This window comes from Arachis ipaensis, chromosome B9 (genome assembly GCF_059453495.1).
Source record: "Arachis ipaensis isolate K30076 ecotype BB chromosome B9, ASM5945349v1, whole genome shotgun sequence".
Classification (NCBI taxonomy): domain Eukaryota; kingdom Viridiplantae; phylum Streptophyta; class Magnoliopsida; order Fabales; family Fabaceae; genus Arachis; species Arachis ipaensis.
This window is the reverse complement of record NC_142444.1, coordinates 118,494,736-118,516,681: the sequence shown is the minus strand read 5'-3', so window position 1 is coordinate 118,516,681 and position 21,946 is coordinate 118,494,736. Positions and strand designations below refer to the sequence as shown.

At 36.6% G+C, this 21,946-nt stretch overlaps 2 protein-coding genes across 5 annotated transcripts; one reads left to right on the top strand and one right to left on the bottom strand.

The window, feature by feature from the left end:
- Positions 1 to 8,508: 8,508 nt before the first annotated feature.
- LOC107618370 (exocyst complex component SEC15A) lies at positions 8,509 to 11,888 on the top strand. The gene is made up of 2 exons (XM_016320409.3): positions 8,509 to 8,788; positions 9,291 to 11,888. The coding sequence occupies exon 2, from the start codon at positions 9,307 to 9,309 to the stop codon at positions 11,677 to 11,679; it is 2,373 nt and encodes a 790-aa protein (XP_016175895.1). The 5' UTR covers positions 8,509 to 8,788; positions 9,291 to 9,306; the 3' UTR covers positions 11,680 to 11,888.
- Positions 11,889 to 12,260: 372 nt separating this feature from the next.
- Positions 12,261 to 21,315, bottom strand: LOC107618389 (putative ion channel POLLUX-like 2). 4 transcript variants are annotated; one of them, XR_002353891.2, is made up of 23 exons: positions 20,832 to 21,301; positions 19,893 to 19,969; positions 19,242 to 19,363; positions 18,773 to 19,065; positions 18,249 to 18,320; positions 17,907 to 17,982; positions 17,731 to 17,829; positions 17,500 to 17,654; positions 17,305 to 17,409; positions 16,892 to 16,978; positions 16,541 to 16,625; positions 16,303 to 16,450; positions 15,904 to 15,980; positions 15,728 to 15,808; positions 14,953 to 15,135; positions 14,745 to 14,858; positions 14,561 to 14,656; positions 14,266 to 14,466; positions 14,105 to 14,148; positions 13,951 to 14,020; positions 13,777 to 13,850; positions 12,692 to 12,802; positions 12,261 to 12,593 (listed from the first exon to the last, which is right to left on the bottom strand). XR_002353891.2 is itself a non-coding variant. In XM_016320442.3 (23 exons), exons 1-23 carry the CDS (start codon positions 20,936 to 20,938, stop codon positions 12,492 to 12,494), a joined length of 2,577 nt encoding a protein of 858 aa, XP_016175928.1. In that variant the 5' UTR covers positions 20,939 to 21,315; the 3' UTR covers positions 12,261 to 12,491. The 4 variants fall into 4 exon arrangements, 3 of the variants coding, with proteins under 3 accessions (XP_016175928.1, XP_016175927.1, XP_020966983.1); XM_016320442.3 differs by having other exon boundaries at positions 14,101 to 14,148; positions 18,773 to 19,059; positions 20,832 to 21,315; XM_016320441.3 differs by having other exon boundaries at positions 14,101 to 14,148.
- Between the last annotated feature and the right edge of the window lie 631 nt (positions 21,316 to 21,946).

The following is a 21,946-nucleotide window of genomic DNA, read 5'->3' as shown; positions in this document are numbered from 1 at the left end:
TTGCTGGACGTCAATGAGGGATCGTCCAGTTGCTAGGAAGGGTCTTCCTAGAATGAGAGTAGCACTCTTGTGCTCCTCCATTTCCAGCACAACAAAGTTAGTGGGAAAGGCGAATGGCCCAACTCTGACAATCATGTCCTCAATCACGCCTGATGGGTATTTAGTGGAACCATCAGCAAGTTGGAGACATATCTGGGTTGGTTTAACTTCTTCAGTTAAGCCAAGCTTCCTGATAGTGGATGCAGGTATTAGGTTGATGCTTGCCCCAAGATCGCATAAAGCTGTCTTGGTGCAATCACCTTCTAATATGCATGGTATCAGAAAACTCCCAGGGTCTTTAAGCTTTTCAGGAAAGCTTTTCAGAATGACTGCACTGCATTCTTCAGTGAGGAGAACTCTTTCTGTTTCTCTCCACTCCTTTTTATGACTCAAGATCTCTTTCATGAACTTGGCATAAGAAGGTATTTGCTCAAGTGCCTCTGCAAATGGAATCTTTATTTCAAGAGTCCTTAGATAATCTGCAAAGCGAGCAAATTGCTTATCCTGCTCCTCTTTCCGGAGTTTTTGAGGATAAGGTATCTTGGCTTTATATTCCTCAACCTTAGTGGTTAAAGAAGCCTTTTTAGAGGGGTTGTTATCAGCACTTATGTGTGTCTGATCCCTCACTGGCAATTGCGTACCAGAGTTAGAGGCTGGAGTGACGTTAGACGCCAACTCATTGTCTGTTCCTGGCGCCTGAACGCCAGAAATGTGCCCCTGTTGGGCGTTCAACGCCAGATTCTTCCTTGTTTCTGGCGCTGAACGCCAGTTTTGGGCATGGTCTGGGCGTTCAGCGCCAGCCTTCCACCCATTTTCTGGCGTTTTAGTGCCAGAATTATTTTTCCCTGGGCTCTTACTGTCCTCAGGGGAATATTTGGTGGGTTGCTCATTTCTTGAATTTTTGATGCCTTGAGGTGGGGCATTTAATGTTTTCCCACTTCTTAATTGAACTACTTGGCATTCTTCTGCTATTTGCTTTGATAGTTGCTGCTTTGTTTGCTTAAACTGTTCTTCCATATGTATATTAGCTATCCTTGTCTCCTGTAACCTGTCTTTGAATTCAGCTAGCTGCTTTGTTAGAAAATCTAATTGCTGATTGAATTCAGCAGCTTGTTTTACAGTACTGAATTCAGCAGTTACTGTTTTAACCTCTTCATTCATGGAAGGGTTGCTGCTTAGATACAGATGCTGATTCCTGACAACTGTATCAATGAGCTCTTGAGCTTCTTCAATTGTCTTTCTCATATGGATAGATCCACCAGCTGAGTAATCTAAAGACATCTGAGCTCCTTCTGCAAGCCCATAGTAGAAGATGTCTAACTGAACCCACTCTGAAAACATTTCAGAGGGGCATTTTCGTAGCATCTCTCTGTATCTCTCTCAGGCATCATAAAGAGATTCATTATCTCCTTGTTTAAAGCCTTGGATGTCCAGCCTTAGCTGTGTCATCCTTTTTGGAGGGAAATATTGATTCAGAAATTTTTCTGTCAGCTGTTTCCATGTTCTTATGCTGGCCTTAGGTTGGTTATTTAACCACCTTTTAGCTTGATCTTTTACAGCAAATGGAAACAGTAATAGTCTGTAGACATCCTGATCTATTTCCTTATCATGTACTGTGTCAGCAATTTGTAAAAATTGTGCCAGAAACTCTGTAGGTTCTTCCTGTGGAAGACCGGAATACTGGCAACTTTGCTACACCATGATAATGAGCTGAGGATTCAACTCAAAGCTACTAACTCCAATGGAGGGTATGCAGATGCTACTCCCATATGAAGCAGTAGAGGGGTTAGAATATGACCCCAAAGTCCTCCTGGACTGTCCATCTCCACTTATGTCCATGATGGATCTATGGATATAACTTGGACTGATTTATCTTTTTATTTATTTTATTTTATAAGAAGTAAATACTTAAATAAAATAAAATAACTAAAAAGAATTTGAATTTTAAAAAAAAAAAATTTTTTTTTCGTATATAAAAAAATAAAAATTAATTAGTTAATAAAAAAGAAATTTTTGAAAAAGAGGGGAGATATTTTCGAAAATTAGAGAGAGAGAGTTAGTTAGGTAGTTTTGAAAAAGCTAAGAAACAAACAAAAAGTTAGTTAGTTAGTTGAAACAAATTTGAAATGATAAGAAGTTAGGAAGTTAGAAGAGATATTTTGAAAAGATATTTTTGAATTTAGTGAGGAGAGAGAAAAACAATAAGATAGTACAAGATTTAAAATTTTTAGATCTAATGCTCCCTGTTTTCGAAAAATTTGGAGGGAAAACACCAAGGAACACCAAACTTAAAAATTTTAAGATCAAGACACAAGGAAACTCAAGAACACTTTGAAGACTCACAAGAACACAAGAACATGAAGGAAGAACACCAAACTTAAAATTTTTAGAAAAACAAACCAAAATTTTCGAAAATCAAAGGGGAATCAACAAGAAAACACCAAACTTAAAGTTTGGCACAAGATTTAAGAGAAAAAAATATTTTTGAAAAAGAAGGTTTTGAAAAGAGTATAAAAGAGTCTAACCCAATCAAATTAATGTTCTAGCCAAATGAGTTATGGGACCTTCAAAAATTTTAAGAAAGATTATTTTTGAAAACACCAAACTTAAGGTTTGGCACAGGATTTAAAAGAAAAATTATTTTTGAAAAAGATTTTTTTTTTTTTTAAATATGATAGCCAATTATTATGAACATAAACACCACGTTCTAAATAACTGAGCTATAAGTTTAAAGTATTTTAACAAGGGGTAATTAATAAAAGATTCTAAACTAAAAAAGAAAGATTTTTCCTAATCTAAGCAACAAAATAATCCGTCAGTTGTTCAAACACGAACAATCCCCGGCAACGGCGCCAAAAACTTGGTGCACGAAATTGTAATGTTAATGTTCACATTACTCTCTTACAACTTCGCACAACTAACCAGCAAGTGCACTGGGTCGTCCAAGTAATACCTTACGTGAGTAAGGGTCGAATCCCACAGAGATTGTTGGTTTGAAGCAATCTATGGTTATCTTGTAAATCTTAGTCAGGAAGTCAATTATGTTTATTAGTTGAATTATGAATAACCAGTAGAGCATAAATTAAAAGTTACTTGTTGTGTAGTAATGGAGAATATGTTGGAGTTTTGGAGATGCTTTGTCTTCTGAATCTCTGCTTTCCTCTGTCTTCTGATTCACGCACACATGTCCTCCTATGGCAAGCTGTGTGTTGGTGGATCACTGTTGTCAATGGCTACCTTCCATCCTTCCAGTGAAAACTACGCTCACGCACTCTGTCACAGCACGGCTAATCACCGGTTGGTTCTCGATCCGGTTGGAATAGGATTTACTATCCTTTTGCATCTGTCACTAACGCCCAGCCTTCAGGAGTTTGAAGCTCATCACAGTCATTCAATCCTTGAATCCTACTCGGAATACCACAGACAAGGTTTAGACTTTCCGGATTCTCATGAATGCTGCTATCAGTTCTAGCTTATACCACGGAGATTCTGATTAAAGAATCTAAGAGATACTCATTCAATCGGATATAGAACGGAGGTGGTTGTCAGGCACACGTTCATGGTTTGAGGAAGGTGATGAATGTCACAGATCATCACCTTCATCACAGTTAAGCGCGAATGAACATCTTAGATAGGAACAAGCGTGTTTGAATGGAAAACAGGAATACTTACATTAATTCATCGAGACACAGCAGAGCTCCTCACCCCCAACAATGGGGTTTAGAGACTCATGCCGTCAGAGAATACAAAGTTTAGATCTGAAAATGTCATGAGATACAAAATAAGTCTCTAAAAGTTGTTTAAATACTAAACTAGTAGTATGGGTTACAAAATATGAGTGGACTATGATGGATGATGCAGAGGTCCACTTCTGGGGCCCACTTGGTGTGTGTTGGGGCTGAGATTTGAGTGAGTCACGTGCAGAGGCCATTTGTGGAGTTGAACGCCAGTTTTTATGCCAGTTTGGGCGTTCAACTCCAGTTTTTTATCCTTTTCTGGCGCTGGACGCCAGAATTGGGCAGAGAACTGGGGTTGAACGCCAGTTTACGTCGTCTATCCTTGTGCAAAGTATGGACTATTATATATTGCTGGAAAGCCCTGGATGTCTACTTTCCAATGCAATTGGAAGCATGCCATTTCGAGTTCTGTAGCTCCAGAAAATCTAATTTGAGTGCAGGGAGGTCAGAATCCAACAGCATTAGCAGTCCTTTTTCAGCCTGAATCAGATTTTTGCTCAGCTCCTTCAATTTCAGCCAGAAAAATACCTGAAATTACAGAAAAACACACAACTCATAGTAAAGTCCAGAAATATGAATTTTTCCTAAAAACTACTAGAAATAGACTAAAAACTAACTAAAACATATTCTAAACTATATGAAATTATCCCCAAAAAGCGTATAAAATATCCGCTCATCAAATACCACAGACAAGGTTTAGACTTTCCGGATTCTCTTGAATGCCGCCATCATTCTAGCTTACGCCACGAAGATTCTGGTTAGGAGATCTAAGAGATATTCATTCTAGCTTAATTCATGTAGAACAGAAGTGTTTGTCAGACACGCGTTCATAAAGGAGAAGGATGATGAGCGTCACACATAATCATCACCTTCATCACGCTCTTGGGTGCGAATGGATATCTTAGAAGAGAAATAAGAAGAATTGAATAGAAAACAGTAGTACTTTGCATTAATCTTTGAGGAACAGCAGAGCTCCACACCTTAATCTATGGAGTGTAGAAACTCTACCGTTAAAAATACATAAGTGAAAGTCCAGGCATGGCCGAGATGGCCAGCCCCCCAAAACGTGATCAAAGGATCATAAGGTAATCCAAAGATGCCTAATACAATAGTAAGAGGTCCTATTTATAATAAACTAGCTACTAGGGTTTACATGAGTAAGTATTTGATGTATAAATCCACTTCCGGGGCCCACTTGGTGTGTGTTTGGGCTGAGCTTAAGTGTTGCACGTGCAGAGGCCATTTGTGGAGTTGAACGCCAGTTTTTGTGCCAGTTTGGGCGTTCAACTCTGGTTTTGGATCCTTTTCTGGCGCTGGACGCCAGATTTGGGTAGAAAGCTGGCGTTGAACGCCAGTTTACGTCATCAATTCTTGGCCAAAGTATGGACTATTATATATTTCTGGAAAGCCCTGTATGTCTACTTTCCAACGCAATTGGAAGCGCGCCATTTCGAGTTCTGTAGCTCCAGAAAATCCACTTTGAGTGCAGGGAGGTCAGAATCCAACAGCATCAGCAGTCCTTTTTCAACCTCTGAATCTGATTTCTGCTCAAGTCCCTCAATTTCAGCCAGAAAATACCTGAAATCACAGAAAAACACACAAACTCATAGTAAAGTCCAGAAATGTGAATTTAACACAAAATCTATTAAAAACATCCCTAAAAGTAACTAGATCCTACTAAAAACATACTAAAAACAATGTCAAAAAGCGTATAAATTATCCGCTCATCACAACACCAAACTTAAATTGTTGCTTGTCCCCAAGCAACTGAAAATCAAAATAGGATAAAAAGAATAGAATATACTATAAATTCCAAACTATCAATGAAACAGAGCTTCAATCATATGAGCGGGACTTATAGCTTTTTGCCTCTTGAATAGTTTTGGCATCTCACTTTATCCATTGAGGTTCAGAATGATTGGCATCTATAGGAACTCAGAGTTCAGATAGTGTCATTGATTCTCCTAGTTCAGTATGATGATTCTTGAACACAGCTTCTTTATGAGTCTTGGTCGTGGCCCTAAGCACTTTGTTTTCCAGTATTACCACCGGATACATAAATGCCACAGACACATAATTGGGTGAACCTTTTCAGATTGTGACTCAGCTTTGCTAAAGTCCCCAATTAGAGGTGTCCAGTGTTCTTAAGCACACTCTTTTTTTTGCTTTGGACCTTGACTTTAACCGCTCAGTCTCAAGTTTTCACTTGACACCTTCACGCCACAAGCACATGGTTAGGGACAGCTTGGTTTAGCCGCTTAGACCAGGATTTTATTCCTTTAGGCCCTCCTATCCACTGATGCTCAAAGCCTTGGGATCCTTTTTATTTGCCCTTGCCTTTTGGTTTTAAGGGTTATTGGCTTTTTGCTCTTGCCTCTTGGTTTTAAGAGCTTTTGGCTTTTTCTGCTTGCTTTTTCTTTTTCTTTCTATTTTTTTTTCGCCTATTTTTTTTTTTCTGCAAGCTTTGTTCTTTGCTGCTTTTTCTTGCTTCAAGAATCATTTTTATGATTTTTCAGATTATCAAATAACATGTCTCCTAGTCATCATTCTTTCAAGAGCCAACATATTTAACATTCTTAAACAACAACTTCAAAAGACATATGCACTGTTCAAGCATACATTCAGAAAACAAGAAGCATTGTCACCACATCAATATAATTAAACTAAGTTCAAGGATAAATTCGAAACTCATGTACTTCTTGTTCTTTTGAATTATAACATTTTTCATTTAAGAGAGGTGATGGATTCATAGGACATTTATAACTTTAAGACATAGTTACTAACTACTAATGATCATGTAATGAAGACACAAACACAGATAAGCACATAACATAGAAAACGAAAAACAGAAGAAATAAGAACAAGGAATGAATCCACCTTAGTAATGGTGGCGTTTCCTTCTTGAGGAACCAATGATGTCCTTGAGCTCTTCTATGTCTCTTCCTTGTCTTTGTTGCTCCTCCTTCATTGCTTTTAGATCTTCTCTGATTTCATGAAGGATGATGGAGTGCTCTTGATGTTTCACCCTTAGTTGCTTCCAATAATTGTGTGGAAGAAAATGTATCCCCTGAGGTATCTCAGGGATCTCTTGATTTGCAGTCAAATGTTCTACCACTGAGTTCAAAGGTCAAACTACAACTTACACAACAATAAAATGACCAAGACACCACAGACTATAGAAACAAGAAGTTGAAGGAACGCTAACAATTTCAGATACACAACATCAGTATGAAGATTTTCCACTCGTTCGCTCGTCTTCAAATTAAGGGTATTCAGTTGACAAGAGCGATCATCTCCAATGTCAAAATGTTGGATACTTGGACATGCCCATCTAAACCATCCACATCGCCTTGCAGGACACGCGTAATACTTTCTACCCGGGTTGGCCATGCTATTTGAAACTTGTAACGGTGCTCTTAAACCATACTCACAAAAACGTTCTCCCGTTATGTTGCCACTGTCGTACGAACCATTTGTAGATCTTTTACTTGTGGAAGCCATTGTTAACCAGGCTATACATTTAACAATAAGCAACAATCATTTACCAGGTTAACAACAAATAGTAACACAACACAAGAATGAATCAACTAGTCGAAATAAAATTATTTAATGAATCTAATTAAAACAAATTTTCCAATTCAAGATATCTCAGAGGAAGAGATTCTTTGTTGTATTTAAAATCAAATGTTGGTGCCTCTAGCTTTTCCAATAAATTTTCACACTCCTAGTATGTTAGATAATAATAAAAATACATTCCCAAATCAATATAATTATGATAAACAGTTCTCGAATCATCTTCTTTATTTTTCTATATAAGTAATCATCATAAATAAATTTAAAAAAATAACAATCAAAGATGCATAAATCAGCAATTAACAAGCACAAGTAAGCTAAAAAAAATTATATAATACGCAAACAATGAAATCAGCACTCAGCAATCACACATTCCCAAATCTTTAAAAAAGATGACACAAAATTCATAAATCTGCAAATGAGGGCAAATAAGAACTCAGATATAAGAACTTCAGAAATCTTTAACATTTGAAGAAGCACAAATCAACAATTTTAACCAAATCAGGGCGAATCTCAAATCATCCAACAAGAAATTTAAACATTTTCATCAACATGAGGACAAATAAGAAGGTAAGGGTTTCACAAATTAAAAAAGAGGAATAAAAAATTCCTCTTGAACTTTACAAAATTAACAAGCAAATAAGGTAAATTAAAAGAACATACCAGCTCCGTTGACAGAGAAACAGCAGAAACCAGACGCACAACTCTGAGATGGTGGCGACGCAAACCCACAGGTGCAGATACGACAGCAGCGTCACAAATCGAGGGTGGCAACTGGGGACACGAAGATGAACCAAGGAGAATTGGAGAGGCGCTGTCATCGTTTGGACCCTTGGAGGTGCTACCGGCGACGGGTCATGCTCCAAGATTTGTTTACAGCAAAGGAGAGGAAAAAGAGTAAAGAAGAAAAAAGAGATTAGGATTACATGCTGATGAAAATGAAATTGTATTTAGGAGTTAGGGTTATTAATTAAAATTAAAGGCATTTTAATAATTTTAAATATTTAGTCTCCACTTTTTATTTCAGACCAAATATAATAAGGAGACATAAATCAATCTTATACACTTCTACACCAAATATAATACTCATATTTATCTATGTATCTGTCTTTTGGTCTCTGTCTCTCAAACAAAGGCTTCTTTAGATTTTAGAAACCACATAGCATAGCCGGGCGTGTTGTATTGTTCGGTTAAGGCGTTCGGCACTTCGGCAGAAGGCTTAATAAGAATAAGTATGAAACAATGGAACACACTAATGCCACTGCTGTCCCTGGGAATTCTCGTCTCCCCAACAAGAACACACAACACCCAATTTTGAATCCCATTCCTTATTATTATTCTCAATAGTCCCCCTTTCTCTTCTGCTTCTGCTTCCATTTTTCAATTTCATGCTGATCTCTTTCGTACTCTTTCTGCTCCGGATCTCTCGCGTACCCCAGGTTTTCACCTACTCTTTCTTTCTTTCTTTTTTCGGTCAAACACATTTTGACTTCCTTTGACTTCTCTCCTTTCCTTTTATGTCTTTTTTTTTTTGTTTTTCTTTTCAATTTTTTTTTCTCGGTTATATATTCTGTGACATATGGTGTCCCTATCTGTTTTAATTAGTCTCTCTTTAAAAAAAACTGCAAGTTTTTGTGATGATAGGAATAGACGCTGTTTGTTTCGTTACTTGAGGGTGTGTTACTAATTTCTTTCTAAAGTGCTTTTTTTTTTTGCTCTCGACATTTATCTACTATGCATGTTGAACCGCCTCGAAGAAATTATTAATCATGTATGATTGCTGTTCTCCTTCGTGTTTCTTATCTTCTTTGTTTGATGTCGTGATGGAGTAAAAAGAAGGAAGAAAAATAGTAAATTTGAGTAATGATTCATTTTTTGTGAGCTTATTAGATTTTTGCATCTGGTAGTATCTAATTAGGAAACACTGTTGTGTATTCACAGTTCCAAGGATTTTGTGATGATGGATTTAAAGACAAAGAGGAGAACTATTACAGACAATGGTGATGGAGGGGATGATTTAGTCCTTGCTAATTTGATTGCAAATGGAGATGAGGTAGGTCCTCTTGTCAGGCTCGCCTTTGAAACAGGGCGGCCACAAGGGCTCCTTCACCAGCTGAGTTATGTGGTTAAGAAAAAAGAAGCTGAGATCGAGGAGCTGTGCAAAACCCACTACGAGGATTTCATCCTTGCGGTTGATGAGCTTCGAGGTGTGTTGGTTGATGCAGAGGAGCTAAAGGGCGAGCTGCAAAGCGACAATTTTAAGTTGCAGCAGGTTGGCAGCACCCTTCTAGTGAAGCTTGAGGAGCTTCTTGAGTCTTATTCTGTTAAGAAGAATCTGACGGAAGCTATAAAAATGTCAAAGAAATGTATGGAGGTGTTGGAGGTATGTGTCAAGTGTAACAGTCACATTTCTCAAGGCCAGTTTTATCTTGCATTGAAATATGTCAACTTGCTTGAGAAAAGTTACTTGCAGGATATTCCTGTAGACTCTCTCAAAATGGTCATTAAGAAGAGAATTCCGATAATAAAATCGCACATTGAGAAGAAAGTATGCAATCAGGTTAATGAATGGATGGTTCACATAAGGAGTTCTGCTAAAACTATAGGGCAAACGGCTATTGGTCGTACTGCAACTGTTCGTCAGAGGGACATGGAAATGCTGGAACAGCAGAGGAGGGCCGAGGAGCAGAATGTTTCGGGAGTAGGGGATCTAGCTTATACTTTGGATGTAGAAGACATTGAAGAAGATTCCAACTTCAAGTTTGATCTTTCACCTCTCTATCGTGCTTATCATATTCATGATCATCTGGGTATCAGAGAGCGGTTTCGCGAATATTACTACACTAATAGACTGTTACAATTGAATTCAGACCTGGAGTTATCTATGGCACAACCTTTTGTTGAATCATACCAGACATATTTTGCTCAAATAGCCGGATTCTTTATAGTGGAGGATAGAGTCCTGAGAACGACTGGGGGGCTTCTGACAGCGGATCAGGTTGACACAATGTGGGAGACAGCCGTGACTAAAATGACATCTGTGTTGGAGGAAAAGTTCTCCCTTATGGACTCTGCCACTCATCTTCTCCTGGTGAAGGATTACGTCGTTCTCTTTGGGTCTACTCTCAGACAATGTGGACGTGAGATCGGCACACTTCTTGATATGCTCGATAGCAACCATGACAAATACCACCTTCTTCTTTTGGAAGAATGTCGGAAACAATTTGTTGATGGTCTGGACAATGACTCATATGAGCAACTGGTGATAAAGAAAGAAACTGACTATGAGAGTAGTGTTTTGTCGTTTAATCTTCAGACTTCAGACATCATGCCTTCTTTTCCATATGCTGCACCGTTCTCCTCCATGGTACCCGATGCTTGTCGCATTGTAAGATCCTTTATCAAAGGCTCTGTTGATTACTTGTCTGATTGCACGCATACAAATCTCTTTGATGTTGTGAGGAACTATTTGGATAAGTTCCTGATTGATGTATTGAATGGAACATTACTCAATACTATCAACAGTGGCAAGATAAGTGTACCTCACGCTATGCAGATTGCTGCAAATATAGCTGTTCTTGAAAGAGCTTGCGATTTTTTCCTTCGTCATGCGGCTCAACTGTGTGGCATCCCATTCCAATCAGTTGAAAGGCTTCAAGCTACTTTGACATCAAAGTTGGTCCTGAAGACGACAAGAGAAGCAGCTTATATTGCTGTGCAGAGTTTGGTAGACTCCAAAATTGACGAGTTTATGTCTCTTAGCGAAAGAGTCAATTGGACTTCTGAGGAGACAAATCAGAATGGGAATGGCTACATGAATGAAGCTATCAATTACCTCGAGTATGTTCTATCCACAGCGCAGCAAATTCTATCCATGGATGCTATGTACAAAGTTGGGGTTGGTGCTTTTGAGCATATTTCCAATTCCATTGTGGCTGCTTTCTCTAGTGATGGCGTCAAAAGGTTTAATGCAAACGCAGTCATGAACATAGAGAATGACCTCCAGATCATAGAGAATTTTGCAGAAGAAAAGTTCTATTCTCTTGGTTTAGGTGAAATTTACGCTGAAGCTAGTTTTAAGAGCTGCTTGATCGAAGCACAGCAATTGATTAATCTTTTGCTAAGTAGTCAACCAGAGAACTTCATGAACCCTGATGTGAGGGAGAAGAGTTACTATGCACTGGATTATAAGAAGGTGGCTGCTATTTGTGACAAATTCAAAGATTCTCCAGATAGAATCTTTGGGAGCCTTTCAAGTAAAAATGCAAAGCAAAGTGCTAGAAAGAAATCACTAGATGTGCTCAAAAAGAGGCTTAAGGATTTCAACTGAATGATTTCATTGCAGGTAGTAGGGCATATTTGAAGTGTTTCGTCTTGTTATGGATGTTTAACTTCAGGTTGATGTACTAGTTTTTCTATATTGTTCGACAAGATTGTTTGGAAATCTTGGAAATGAATTCATTCTAGAAATCGAATTCCATTCTTTCAAAGTACCCAAAATTAAATCAGGTTAAATAAAGGTCTAATTTGCTATAGTAACTCACTGAATTAAAAGTGAAGAATATATATGCTAAAAATGCCATTAAAGCATAATGAATGAATTTGTTCTAGGTGAGTTTGTTGTCTTAATGAAGGGCAAAATAGTTGAAATAAAAAACAACTCATTTTTCATATATGTGATCTATTGATTTATTCCAAGGACATTTTAAATCATAGCAAAATGAAATTGTCAAGAACCAGGGCTTGCTCAATATAAATCATATGGGATTTACCTAAATTATATATACTTTTGTAGAGTATGTTAAGCATCAATTTGTCTGGTTTGAAGTTAATTTACTTTGCATTTGAGCATTTAAGGATCTATTTTCTAATGCAATAATTCAAAGTCTATCTGAGTTTTATGGGACTTAATTAATAACAATCTGGCCTAAGCTTTGCTTATGCCATAAGGTACTTCAATTTCAATTAGATTTTAATCTCCTCCATTACAAGTTTAAATTGTTAAACAAAATTTATTCTGAATTGTGGAGTACCACATACATGAATGCTGGATCATAACCAAATCACTACCAACTAATGACCCTTTATTTAATTCTTCCTAGTTTATTCTTTTAACTATATCAAAGCCTGAGCCTTATAACATTAAACTACAATGGGTTGTTCTCCTTCAAGCTCAGATATGACTATCAATGAATCAGTCAATGCAAGAAAGAGAGGTTCAGACTTTGGAATTGGATTGATTACCTGAAAAATGGGAAAGCTTATGAGTGTGTTTATATATATTGGATGCTAAAATGAATTATTCAGAACAGAATAAATGTGAATTCACATCATTGGCATACCTTTCTGTCATTTTTTACATAACCTATGGCTACTTCTCTCCTTAAATGAGCTCTCTCAGAAAGCTCTGAAAATGATGGTTTCTCTCCTTCTTTCATGTAAAGGCCAATATCCTGTAGAGCAATAAAAAATAAATAAAAAAAGAGACAATGATAAAGCTCCAAAGAGGAATTAAGCCCAAAATAGTCCATGAGATTGGCCGCTTGCACTGAAAAGGTGCCCAAGATCCCAATTGCACCATAAACGTCCATGAAAAATGTACCACATTAGTCTTCCACTCCCTTTTCGTCGAGTTACTCCTCGCGCCGTGGGTGATGTGGCACATCCTTTCCATGTTGGATTAGACAAAACAATGTCGCTTTAGTTTTGGCACTAAATGCTTGATGAAACGACGTCGTTTAACCTTAATGGCCATACATTTGTTGTGGGGAATAAGACGTTTTGTGGTATATTAAAGTTAAATGGCGTTGTTTCATCAAGCATTTGGTGCCAAATCTAAAGCGACGTCATTTTGTTTAGTCTAGCATGGAAGGTATGGAAGGTTATGTGACAGATCACTTACAGCATGACGAGTAACTCGATGGAAAGAGGGTAGGGACCAACATGGTGCAATTTTTTCAATCTCAGAGACCTTTGTGGTGCAATTGGAATCTTATGGACTTTTTGGTGTAAGCGGGCAATCTCAAGACCACTTTAGGGTTTAACTCCTCCAAAGAGCTACACTGAATGGACATTGATCTACATTGATCTAATTTCAATGCCATATACTGCAATAGGGCAAGTAACATGTTTAGTTGATCACGTTTACATTTCTCAAGAATTGTATAATCAAAGGAATAGAGTGCTGAAATTATTTATATGATAAAACCCTCGTACATATTATTAGGAGACTAATCATTTTGATACACTTTCAGTACAAACTACAAAGAGTTTTATGCAATTAATCAATTATTTAGCAGCATGTTTAATTTGAGATACTTTGCTGAGAGCCAAACATTTCTAAGGATATAACCTAACATGATTGCATGTAAACATCAAAATTTTATCCAATTATTATTACCCCTTTTGGTGGATGCATGCATATTACCTTTACATATATTTCGTCGCCTTCTGCATTTAGAATGTCTTTCCAAACTTCGTTCAATTCACTGTTCTCGGCCACTGTTTTACGAGTTCAAATACTTACTACGTTAACATTGACACATCAAAGGAAGCAAAAGAAGCAAAGCTCAAGAAATAAGAGAACAAAAGAGTGTATAACCTTGAGCTGTTACAAGGCTCATCACTTCTTCTGCAGCAATATAGGCCATCGATGGTTTGATTCTATTAATCTGCAGCCAAATTTATACATTAGTACGAATTAAGGACAATTAAGAAAGTTAAAACAAAATCAAAATATTAAGAGAATTACTTGCTTTCCCAATTTGGAATCAACAATTTCTGCAACTAGATTTTGGACCTATAAAAAAGAGCCAAATTAATCCAAACATATATAGATACTCTTTAAACTAAAAAGAACTAATTGTTGAACATTTTGAATTCAAACTATAGGATAAAGTAAGTGTAAAATACCAACCTTAACCCCAAGTTTGTTGCAGATATTTTCTGCAAGTAGGAGAGAATATGCAGATTGCTTATCAGCCTTTGATGGCTCTCCAAGAAGCCAGTCTCTGTCTGATATGACGGCGACCGAGAGAGGAATATCTTCATTCTTCAAAGAATTCTGAATATTCAAAATGGTCCCCTCTAAAGTGGCATAATCCATTGGATTTCCAATCTATAAATGTAACCAAAGCAATGATTACATGATTATACCAAATGCATGAACCAACATAAATTCGAATAAATTAGTTGACAGCTTGAGATGATACCCTATGCGAAACTCGGACATTCTTGAGTTTGCTGTGACCAGTAATGTTATTTGTCCTGCTCATTCTTTCGTTTAATGGTGCATCTGATAATACTTCCTGCAACATTGTCATTGTTTATCAGAAATTACACTCTCACAAGAGTTTATATATCATCGAAATGATTCCACCATATGTAGGAACATACCAAAACACTACCAGGACCAAGATAGTTATCATACTCTTGAAGCATTTCTACCGCATCAGGTCGCCACCCAAGTAAAAGAATACATTCTTTAGGTCCTAAACTCCAATCTGATGCCTTAATGATTATCACCAAAGAAAGTTAGCATTTCATACAATCCACATGGTATGACACTAATCTGACATGTCAACACAGAATAGAAGTAACATACCTTGGAACCTGATCTATTTGGACGTTTTACGACATTAGCTTGTCTTAATTTACACAACTCCATCGCATGACGCACATCCTTTTCGTGTACTTCCTTGTTATGGATTCCGTCTTTTCCTTCTTGCCCGTTTGTGGTTACAAATTTTGGATTTTTAGTACCCTCAAGGGATCCAATGAACAATATCTAGCAAGGAAAGCTGAGTGATATGAGAGAGTATGCTTGCAAGCCTTAACAATTCATCAATGTCATAAAAGGAGAATTTAAATGAATACGCATCAACCTGAGCAATGTTATAAACTACTTCAGAAAGCCAAATCAAAGACATGAATAGTCTATCCAAAATTCAAATTGAACTAGCATAGTAGATAATACAACAATCACATGATGCCAACAAGGCCCTTGGTTTCTTCTTCAAAGAAAACCTATGTTATCACTATCATAGATTTTCCCTTGTCCCTATTGTTCATAAGAGATGAGCTTTTTAAGTTAAGAGTGGATACACCCTTACCTTAACTAGCTTCCTAAAGGTAAACCAAGTTATCATCTTAAATTGTTTTCAATTGGAAATGAGTTAATCTGCAGGCATGGGATTCTAGTTATAATTGCCAATCTTTTTTTATCATAAAAAATTCTAAAACACTGCACCAATACCAGTCATTTTGTATATAGCCATCTAAACCTGGCACTCTTCACAAAATCCAAGACAGAAAGGTAGACAGGACAGATGAGATATAATTAATTTGAAATCAAACTGAGTTATGGTTAGTTGACATACTTTGTCAGTTTTCTGCAGAATTTCACCATCATTTGGGTGGAAAAATATCCTCCCACTACGATAAAGACCGCACACAACAGCCTGAAACAACATTAACGTAAAGATCACTAATGTGATGTATGTAATATAAATGGATCCTTTGGTAAAAAAGAACTACGTTTGAAGAAAATAGTTACCTCTTGAAATCCACGTCTTATTTGCCTATATGTCATTCCTTCTAGATTAGGCAAGCTGCAAAGATTGAATACATTTTCTGCATGTGGAAATCTAGAAGTTAGAATTCAGAGGTGATTTACATGTAGGTCAAGAAGAAAATTCATAAAAGTTTAACATGATTTCAAATATTAGAGAAAACATCTTAGTTTACCACTCTAATTTAATGTCTCACTGACTAAACAGCAAAGTGAAAATCATACTAGAATTTGGAGCTAGATCTGTCATTTTGAAATTATCTCCTACTTTGGTAGAGATGAAACATATATAAAATAGCATTTTAAGAAGATATATCAAATAAATGACCGCGAGACCTTTACAAACACAATATGTATAACATATAGAGAGCATAAGTGTAGTACTTCGATAATTTAGCAGGTGCCTGTAGATCTTTATAAGCCCTTTCTGCCGAGAGCACTGAACAAATAATTTGGATGCAACATTTTCTACCGGCGCTACATTCAATCCTGAGATTGACTTCAGCAATTCACATGTACTGGAACCTGAAACCTGCATTCGATAATTGAGAATCTGTTAGAAAAAGTTTTATTCTCGGCACTTTTTGTCCGGTTTCACTAAAGATACTCATAAAAACGATACCTCGACTATGGTGGGGATAGAATCCATCTTTGGAATTGGTTGAAGGGCTAATACAGAAAGAAATGCATCTGTGTCAACTTCATACCTAATATATGTAAGGATATGGTATTATAAACTTCATTAAAGTGAAATTCAGCATGCAACAGAAGTCAAATTATGCAGAAACTTGTGCTACTAAAACAACTCAAACTATCGGTGTGAGAACTATGATGCCAGTAATTGGCCTACATTCAACAAATAGAGAAGTCAAAGAAAAAAAACTCTCCAACCATCATGACAAATGGTTAGCAGTTAAGTATTTTCGCGAGAGAACTTGAATCTAAACATGCATTTCACTACTTGTGCTCTTACCGATCCCCTTTTGTTGGCAGTATGATTATTGCACGTGCCTTATTCGCAGCTGCTCTCTCAAATGATTTTGTTAAACTGAGGCTACAACTGTAAGTCCAGAAATTTCAAATAAGCATGAAAGAAAGTAAGTTCAAACTTCAAATGTATCAGTAAAATACAAACATTAGCCATGCATGCAGAAAGATGTATGATTAAATAGGCAAAGGACTATCCATTTTATCTCTTTTTAATGCATATTTCTACAAAATTAAGCAAACCTTCATTTGTATTTTTCTTGTTGAATTTGATCACATTACACATTCTATCTTTTATTCTCTAAATAGAACCTTCTCCAAAATAACCAAAGGAAAGCAAGTAATTAATGCAAAATATGTTCCCATGATTAAAAGAAGGAAATTACCAAGCAATGATACCTCTTGGTAAGCACATCGATGTGATTTAAATCTTTTGCGATATTTTCAGCTATCCGATCCATCTGTTTTCTTGGAAGATCGGACATAAGAAGAATTCTCTGCTTCCTGCATAGAAATGAAAAAACATATTACAAAAGCCATCAAGCAGAGCGGAAGAAAAGGGAAATAGGCAACTACCTTGTCTGAACCATTTACCTAGCTGTAGCTGTGCCTAAGCGGACGGCGTATTCATGATACTTATTTAGCTGCTTTAATATGAATGGTAGATGACTATTCATCCCACAAATAATGATATGATCAGTCTCTAGAACTTGTATTTGTGCCCCCTCCCTGAGTTTTTGCATATTATTCTGATTGGAAGACTTATAATTAGCAACATGCATTAAGAAACATTACTTGATGAATGCTTACGGCTTCGGATCTTACCCTAAATTGTTCAGTCATTGTACTTAGCAGGCGAGAGTAAAACAATATACCCCATATTGCAAGAAGAAATCCAATGATACGCTCAATGCGTGTTGATTGCTGAAGACCAACAAAATGCATGCTATTTAGTCAACATAAAATGCTTACAAACAAAATTTAGAATAAGATTAATGTACCCTTAAATGAGTAGATGAAGAACAAAGACAAGCCCATGCTTCCCAGAAGCAATCTTCCAGAGATTGTTTACTACCCCTGGGTAATTGAATATTAACCAGATCAGTAAACACATATAAGCAAATAAAAAATGATATATTCTCCTAACTGGTGTGCCTAAAAATTCTCCTGATTCAAAATATCAATCACATATATTCAGTCGTCCTTTGATGCCGTGTAAATTACAACTCAATCGATGTGAGTGAAATATTGAATTAGGAGAATCAGTAAGTAAATTATTAGGAGACTACATCAAGACTCGCCTAGAGAGTGGATAATTCCATTTCGAAAGTGCATTTGATTACCGGAACTTGAAAAAAAGGAGACCACCAATGACAACAAATGAGAAGCATGCTACAAGGAGCACCACAAAGAACCTGAAAGAGCAAACTGATTCATTCAGATAACAAGGAGCTTAAATTTCGCATAGCAGGAAAGATTTTGGAAAATAAACAAGATCCATTGATTTAAATCATTGCATAAACACAACCAAGTTAGACACTTTTTACTGGAAGTATTCAGATAAATTTTCTGTTACCCTTCTTGGCCTCTAACAAGTGACCTTCCTGGTTGCAAATAATTACCATTTGTTTAGATAACCAAAATACTAAAGGTGCATGGTGTTGCCATTCAGCAATAAGATTATGCATATAGCAAATTTTTGCCTTGTAGCCATGAATTGTCAAGAAATTCATGCTATATTGATAGAATCATCTGGTAGCAATATAAATAACAGGAAAACTATTGAGGAAAGCTTAAAATCTATCTTAATAAATAGTATATAAAAAGGTTCTTGGCCCAAATGAAGGGGATTAAAGCATTGACTTACGTGGCAACATTTCTCTCAAGTTGGATGTTAAATAAGTACAACAGCCGTGCTAAGCTCCATCGAAGATCTTCAAAAGAAGGCAAGGACACATCTAATTTAAGAGGCTTAGGTTTATTCAAGGGATTAGAAATACATGCAAGAGGCAACCTTGTTGCACTAAGAGTCCGAAGCACATCTGGAAGTAATGCTCGGACAACTTTTATTATCGGATTAAAACTTTCCTTATGCATCAATCTCAACAAGAAGTATAGCGACATAGACCTTATCATGTCTTTATGCTGTGGACCCTGCAGCTAAAAACAATGTCTTGAAAGATTTAGTGAAAAGATCCTTAACAACTCAAAATCCTGTTAATATACTCATAGACAGCAGGTTTCAGCATAAAACAACCATGTTCTTTAAAGAAAAAGAATCTCAACAGAACAAGTTCCCAAGGGACCACATATTAACACAAATATGTATTTCTTACCTGAGAACTAGTATTATTTTTCTCTGTTGAAATGCACTGAGTGGCCAAATTTTCTAGCACATTTTTGGAAGTGGTAGAATTTGACATAACTTCTGACCTGTGAGAATCAGTCTCCCATCTCCCTAAACAGATTTCATCAATTCGACTTTTAGTATTAGGAATGAACAATCCAACAAAATGTTGGACCACAGGACAATGAAAGAATATATACAATACAAACATCATAATTAATCAGGAAGACCAATAAATTATCAAACCATATGCAATGACATTTTCACAGATATGTTGTGGGGCGCTGATAAGAAACATGTAAATAAAAAAATAAGCATAGAATTCTAACTCAGAATCCCAGGGAATTTGATGGCTTACTGGCCTTGCTCCCAAGTCTTATGCTTCCTCATAAATAAGTGTACTCTTATTTTTCTATCACTCAAGACACTAAATCATGGTTCCCCCCACGCCCAACAAACTCCTCTTTTTTTTTTTATAAAATGCAGGAACTCAGTAACTGACAAGTTTAAGATGTTATAAGCTCAAACAAAACAAATATTATCAGCTCTCTTGATGATGACTGAACAGAGGAAAAAATCTCTTGATAATGACTTAACAGAGAAAAATTATTGTTGTTTTCTCTTGACTCAAGAAACTCACCTTCACGTTGTACTATACGAGTATGTGCATTCAATACTGAAGATTCGATGCATCTGAGGTGCCAGGGCAAAAACCACCTGCAAAGGCATTGCCAGAAATTAAATAGAGAATTTTCCAAATAAGGTACTAACTTAAAATCCAGTGTACTGAAGTGTTATTAGTAAAACTTGAATGCAAATCCATTCGGTCCAACATTAAAAGTATTAATTATTATAAGCAGCATGAATTGCTATGTAACTGAACCATTTCCATGGAATTCTCTTCATGAGCTTGTGTTATCATCTTCAACAAACATCAACTCCCCCGTCAACAGGAACCGAAATTCAACCCAAGAGGTTGATCTCATGGCTAAAATAATTTGTACTTAATTTTTTAACCACTCATTTTTTTTAACCTTGAGTTAGCAGCAAGCGGAGTTAATTCCCATAAGATAAAAAAAATGCCTTAAAGTCAAGTCAATGCCAATACAAGATTCAGGACATTATTACCATACAAAACTAATGATTAAAGATAGAAAGTTTAAAATTTATACACCAAAACTAACTGTTTTACACTTTAGATTACCATTCAAATGATGAGTATAAAAGGTGATTAATTTTGTTTACATGAGAATACAAGATATGATAATTGTGTATAGATTTTAACTCCGGATAGATATAAAACTATTCAAAGTTGAGTGAATAGCCCCAAAATAAAAAAGAAAGTTTAGCTACACATCTGAGGTAGTAAGGTAAGTGAATAAGGTAATTCCGAATCTCAATGCAAACAAAATGTCCATTGTTTATGATCATTGGCTATACAAATTGAGAAGCATAGAAGTCAACGGAGTAATCCAGAATCTCTAACACTAAGACAGAAGGTAGTAAAACCAGAAATCTAATACGAATTTTGAAAGAAACAACAACATAAAGAACATGAACATGAATAGCAATAGTATACCTCGTACCCTTGACGGTTGATGAGAAGTGGTGGGAATGGGTTGGAAAGCGGGAAGAAGAGAGAATCCATGGCTGAGAGGTATGGCTATGCAAGTGAGGGAGAATCATAGCTCCTTCTCTCTACGCTGATCTGAGAATGGTGATTATTCTCGTACAGCATTTAATGTTGTAGATGTTGGAAGAGAGAAGCATGATGAGTGAAGAAGCAGACGTACAAGGAAATGACGTGGCAATTATCGACTAAATAAATAAATAAATGGCAAAAATTTGGAAGCATGGACAATCGCTTTCTAGATTTGTAACATCTTTACATTGACATAAAGCCATAAAGGTTAAAGGTGTTTGTTTGATGGTGGACCTATTGATTTGGTACCATCACACTTGCTTCTAAAATGTTTTTGGGATTGGAGTAGATTGGATCAGAAATCGAAATAGAATATATTTACATCTACTCTCTCTCGAATCATCCATGATCCACTTGCATGTTTACGGTTGCGAGAGTTACCTAAAACGTTGATTTGAGTCTGAACGTGAAGTCCAGGTTCTTTATGATGCAGTGTCCAACTTGTTTTTGTGCCAAGATGCCGCCGAACGAGTTCTTCGTGAGAATGTGAGAGTGGTATCTACAAGAGACTTCGAGATTTAAGTTAACAAAAGTTTTAAGTAGGGTTTTAGTAGAATAAAACATAAATATATCTGATGGATATTAGTGTATTTATAGTAAAGTTTGATGACTACTTTTTTTGGAATAGTTCCACCTTTAGTTGATGGATAACTGTTCTCTTTATCTTTAAGAGTTTGTTAGGATCTATCCTTTAGGAGAGATAAAGATAGCAGGAGAGATTCAGGGAGGCAGTTACTTATTAGGATAAGTAACACCTGGTCCTTGTCGTCGTGCCCGATCTCTTTAAAAAGGTCGGGTAAATGGTAGAGGCCACTCTTTTTGGGTGGGCCTTTTCGTCCTTGTTGGACCTGACTCTATGCTTTGGGTCAGGGTATGAATATTGCCCCTGTTAGAGTTCGAGCTTTCATGAGGTCGGGTTCAGACATTTCGTGACTCCAATTTTTGTTGTCGGGTACACCACCTTCAAGAGGTCGGCTACTCGGCGTGTTTTG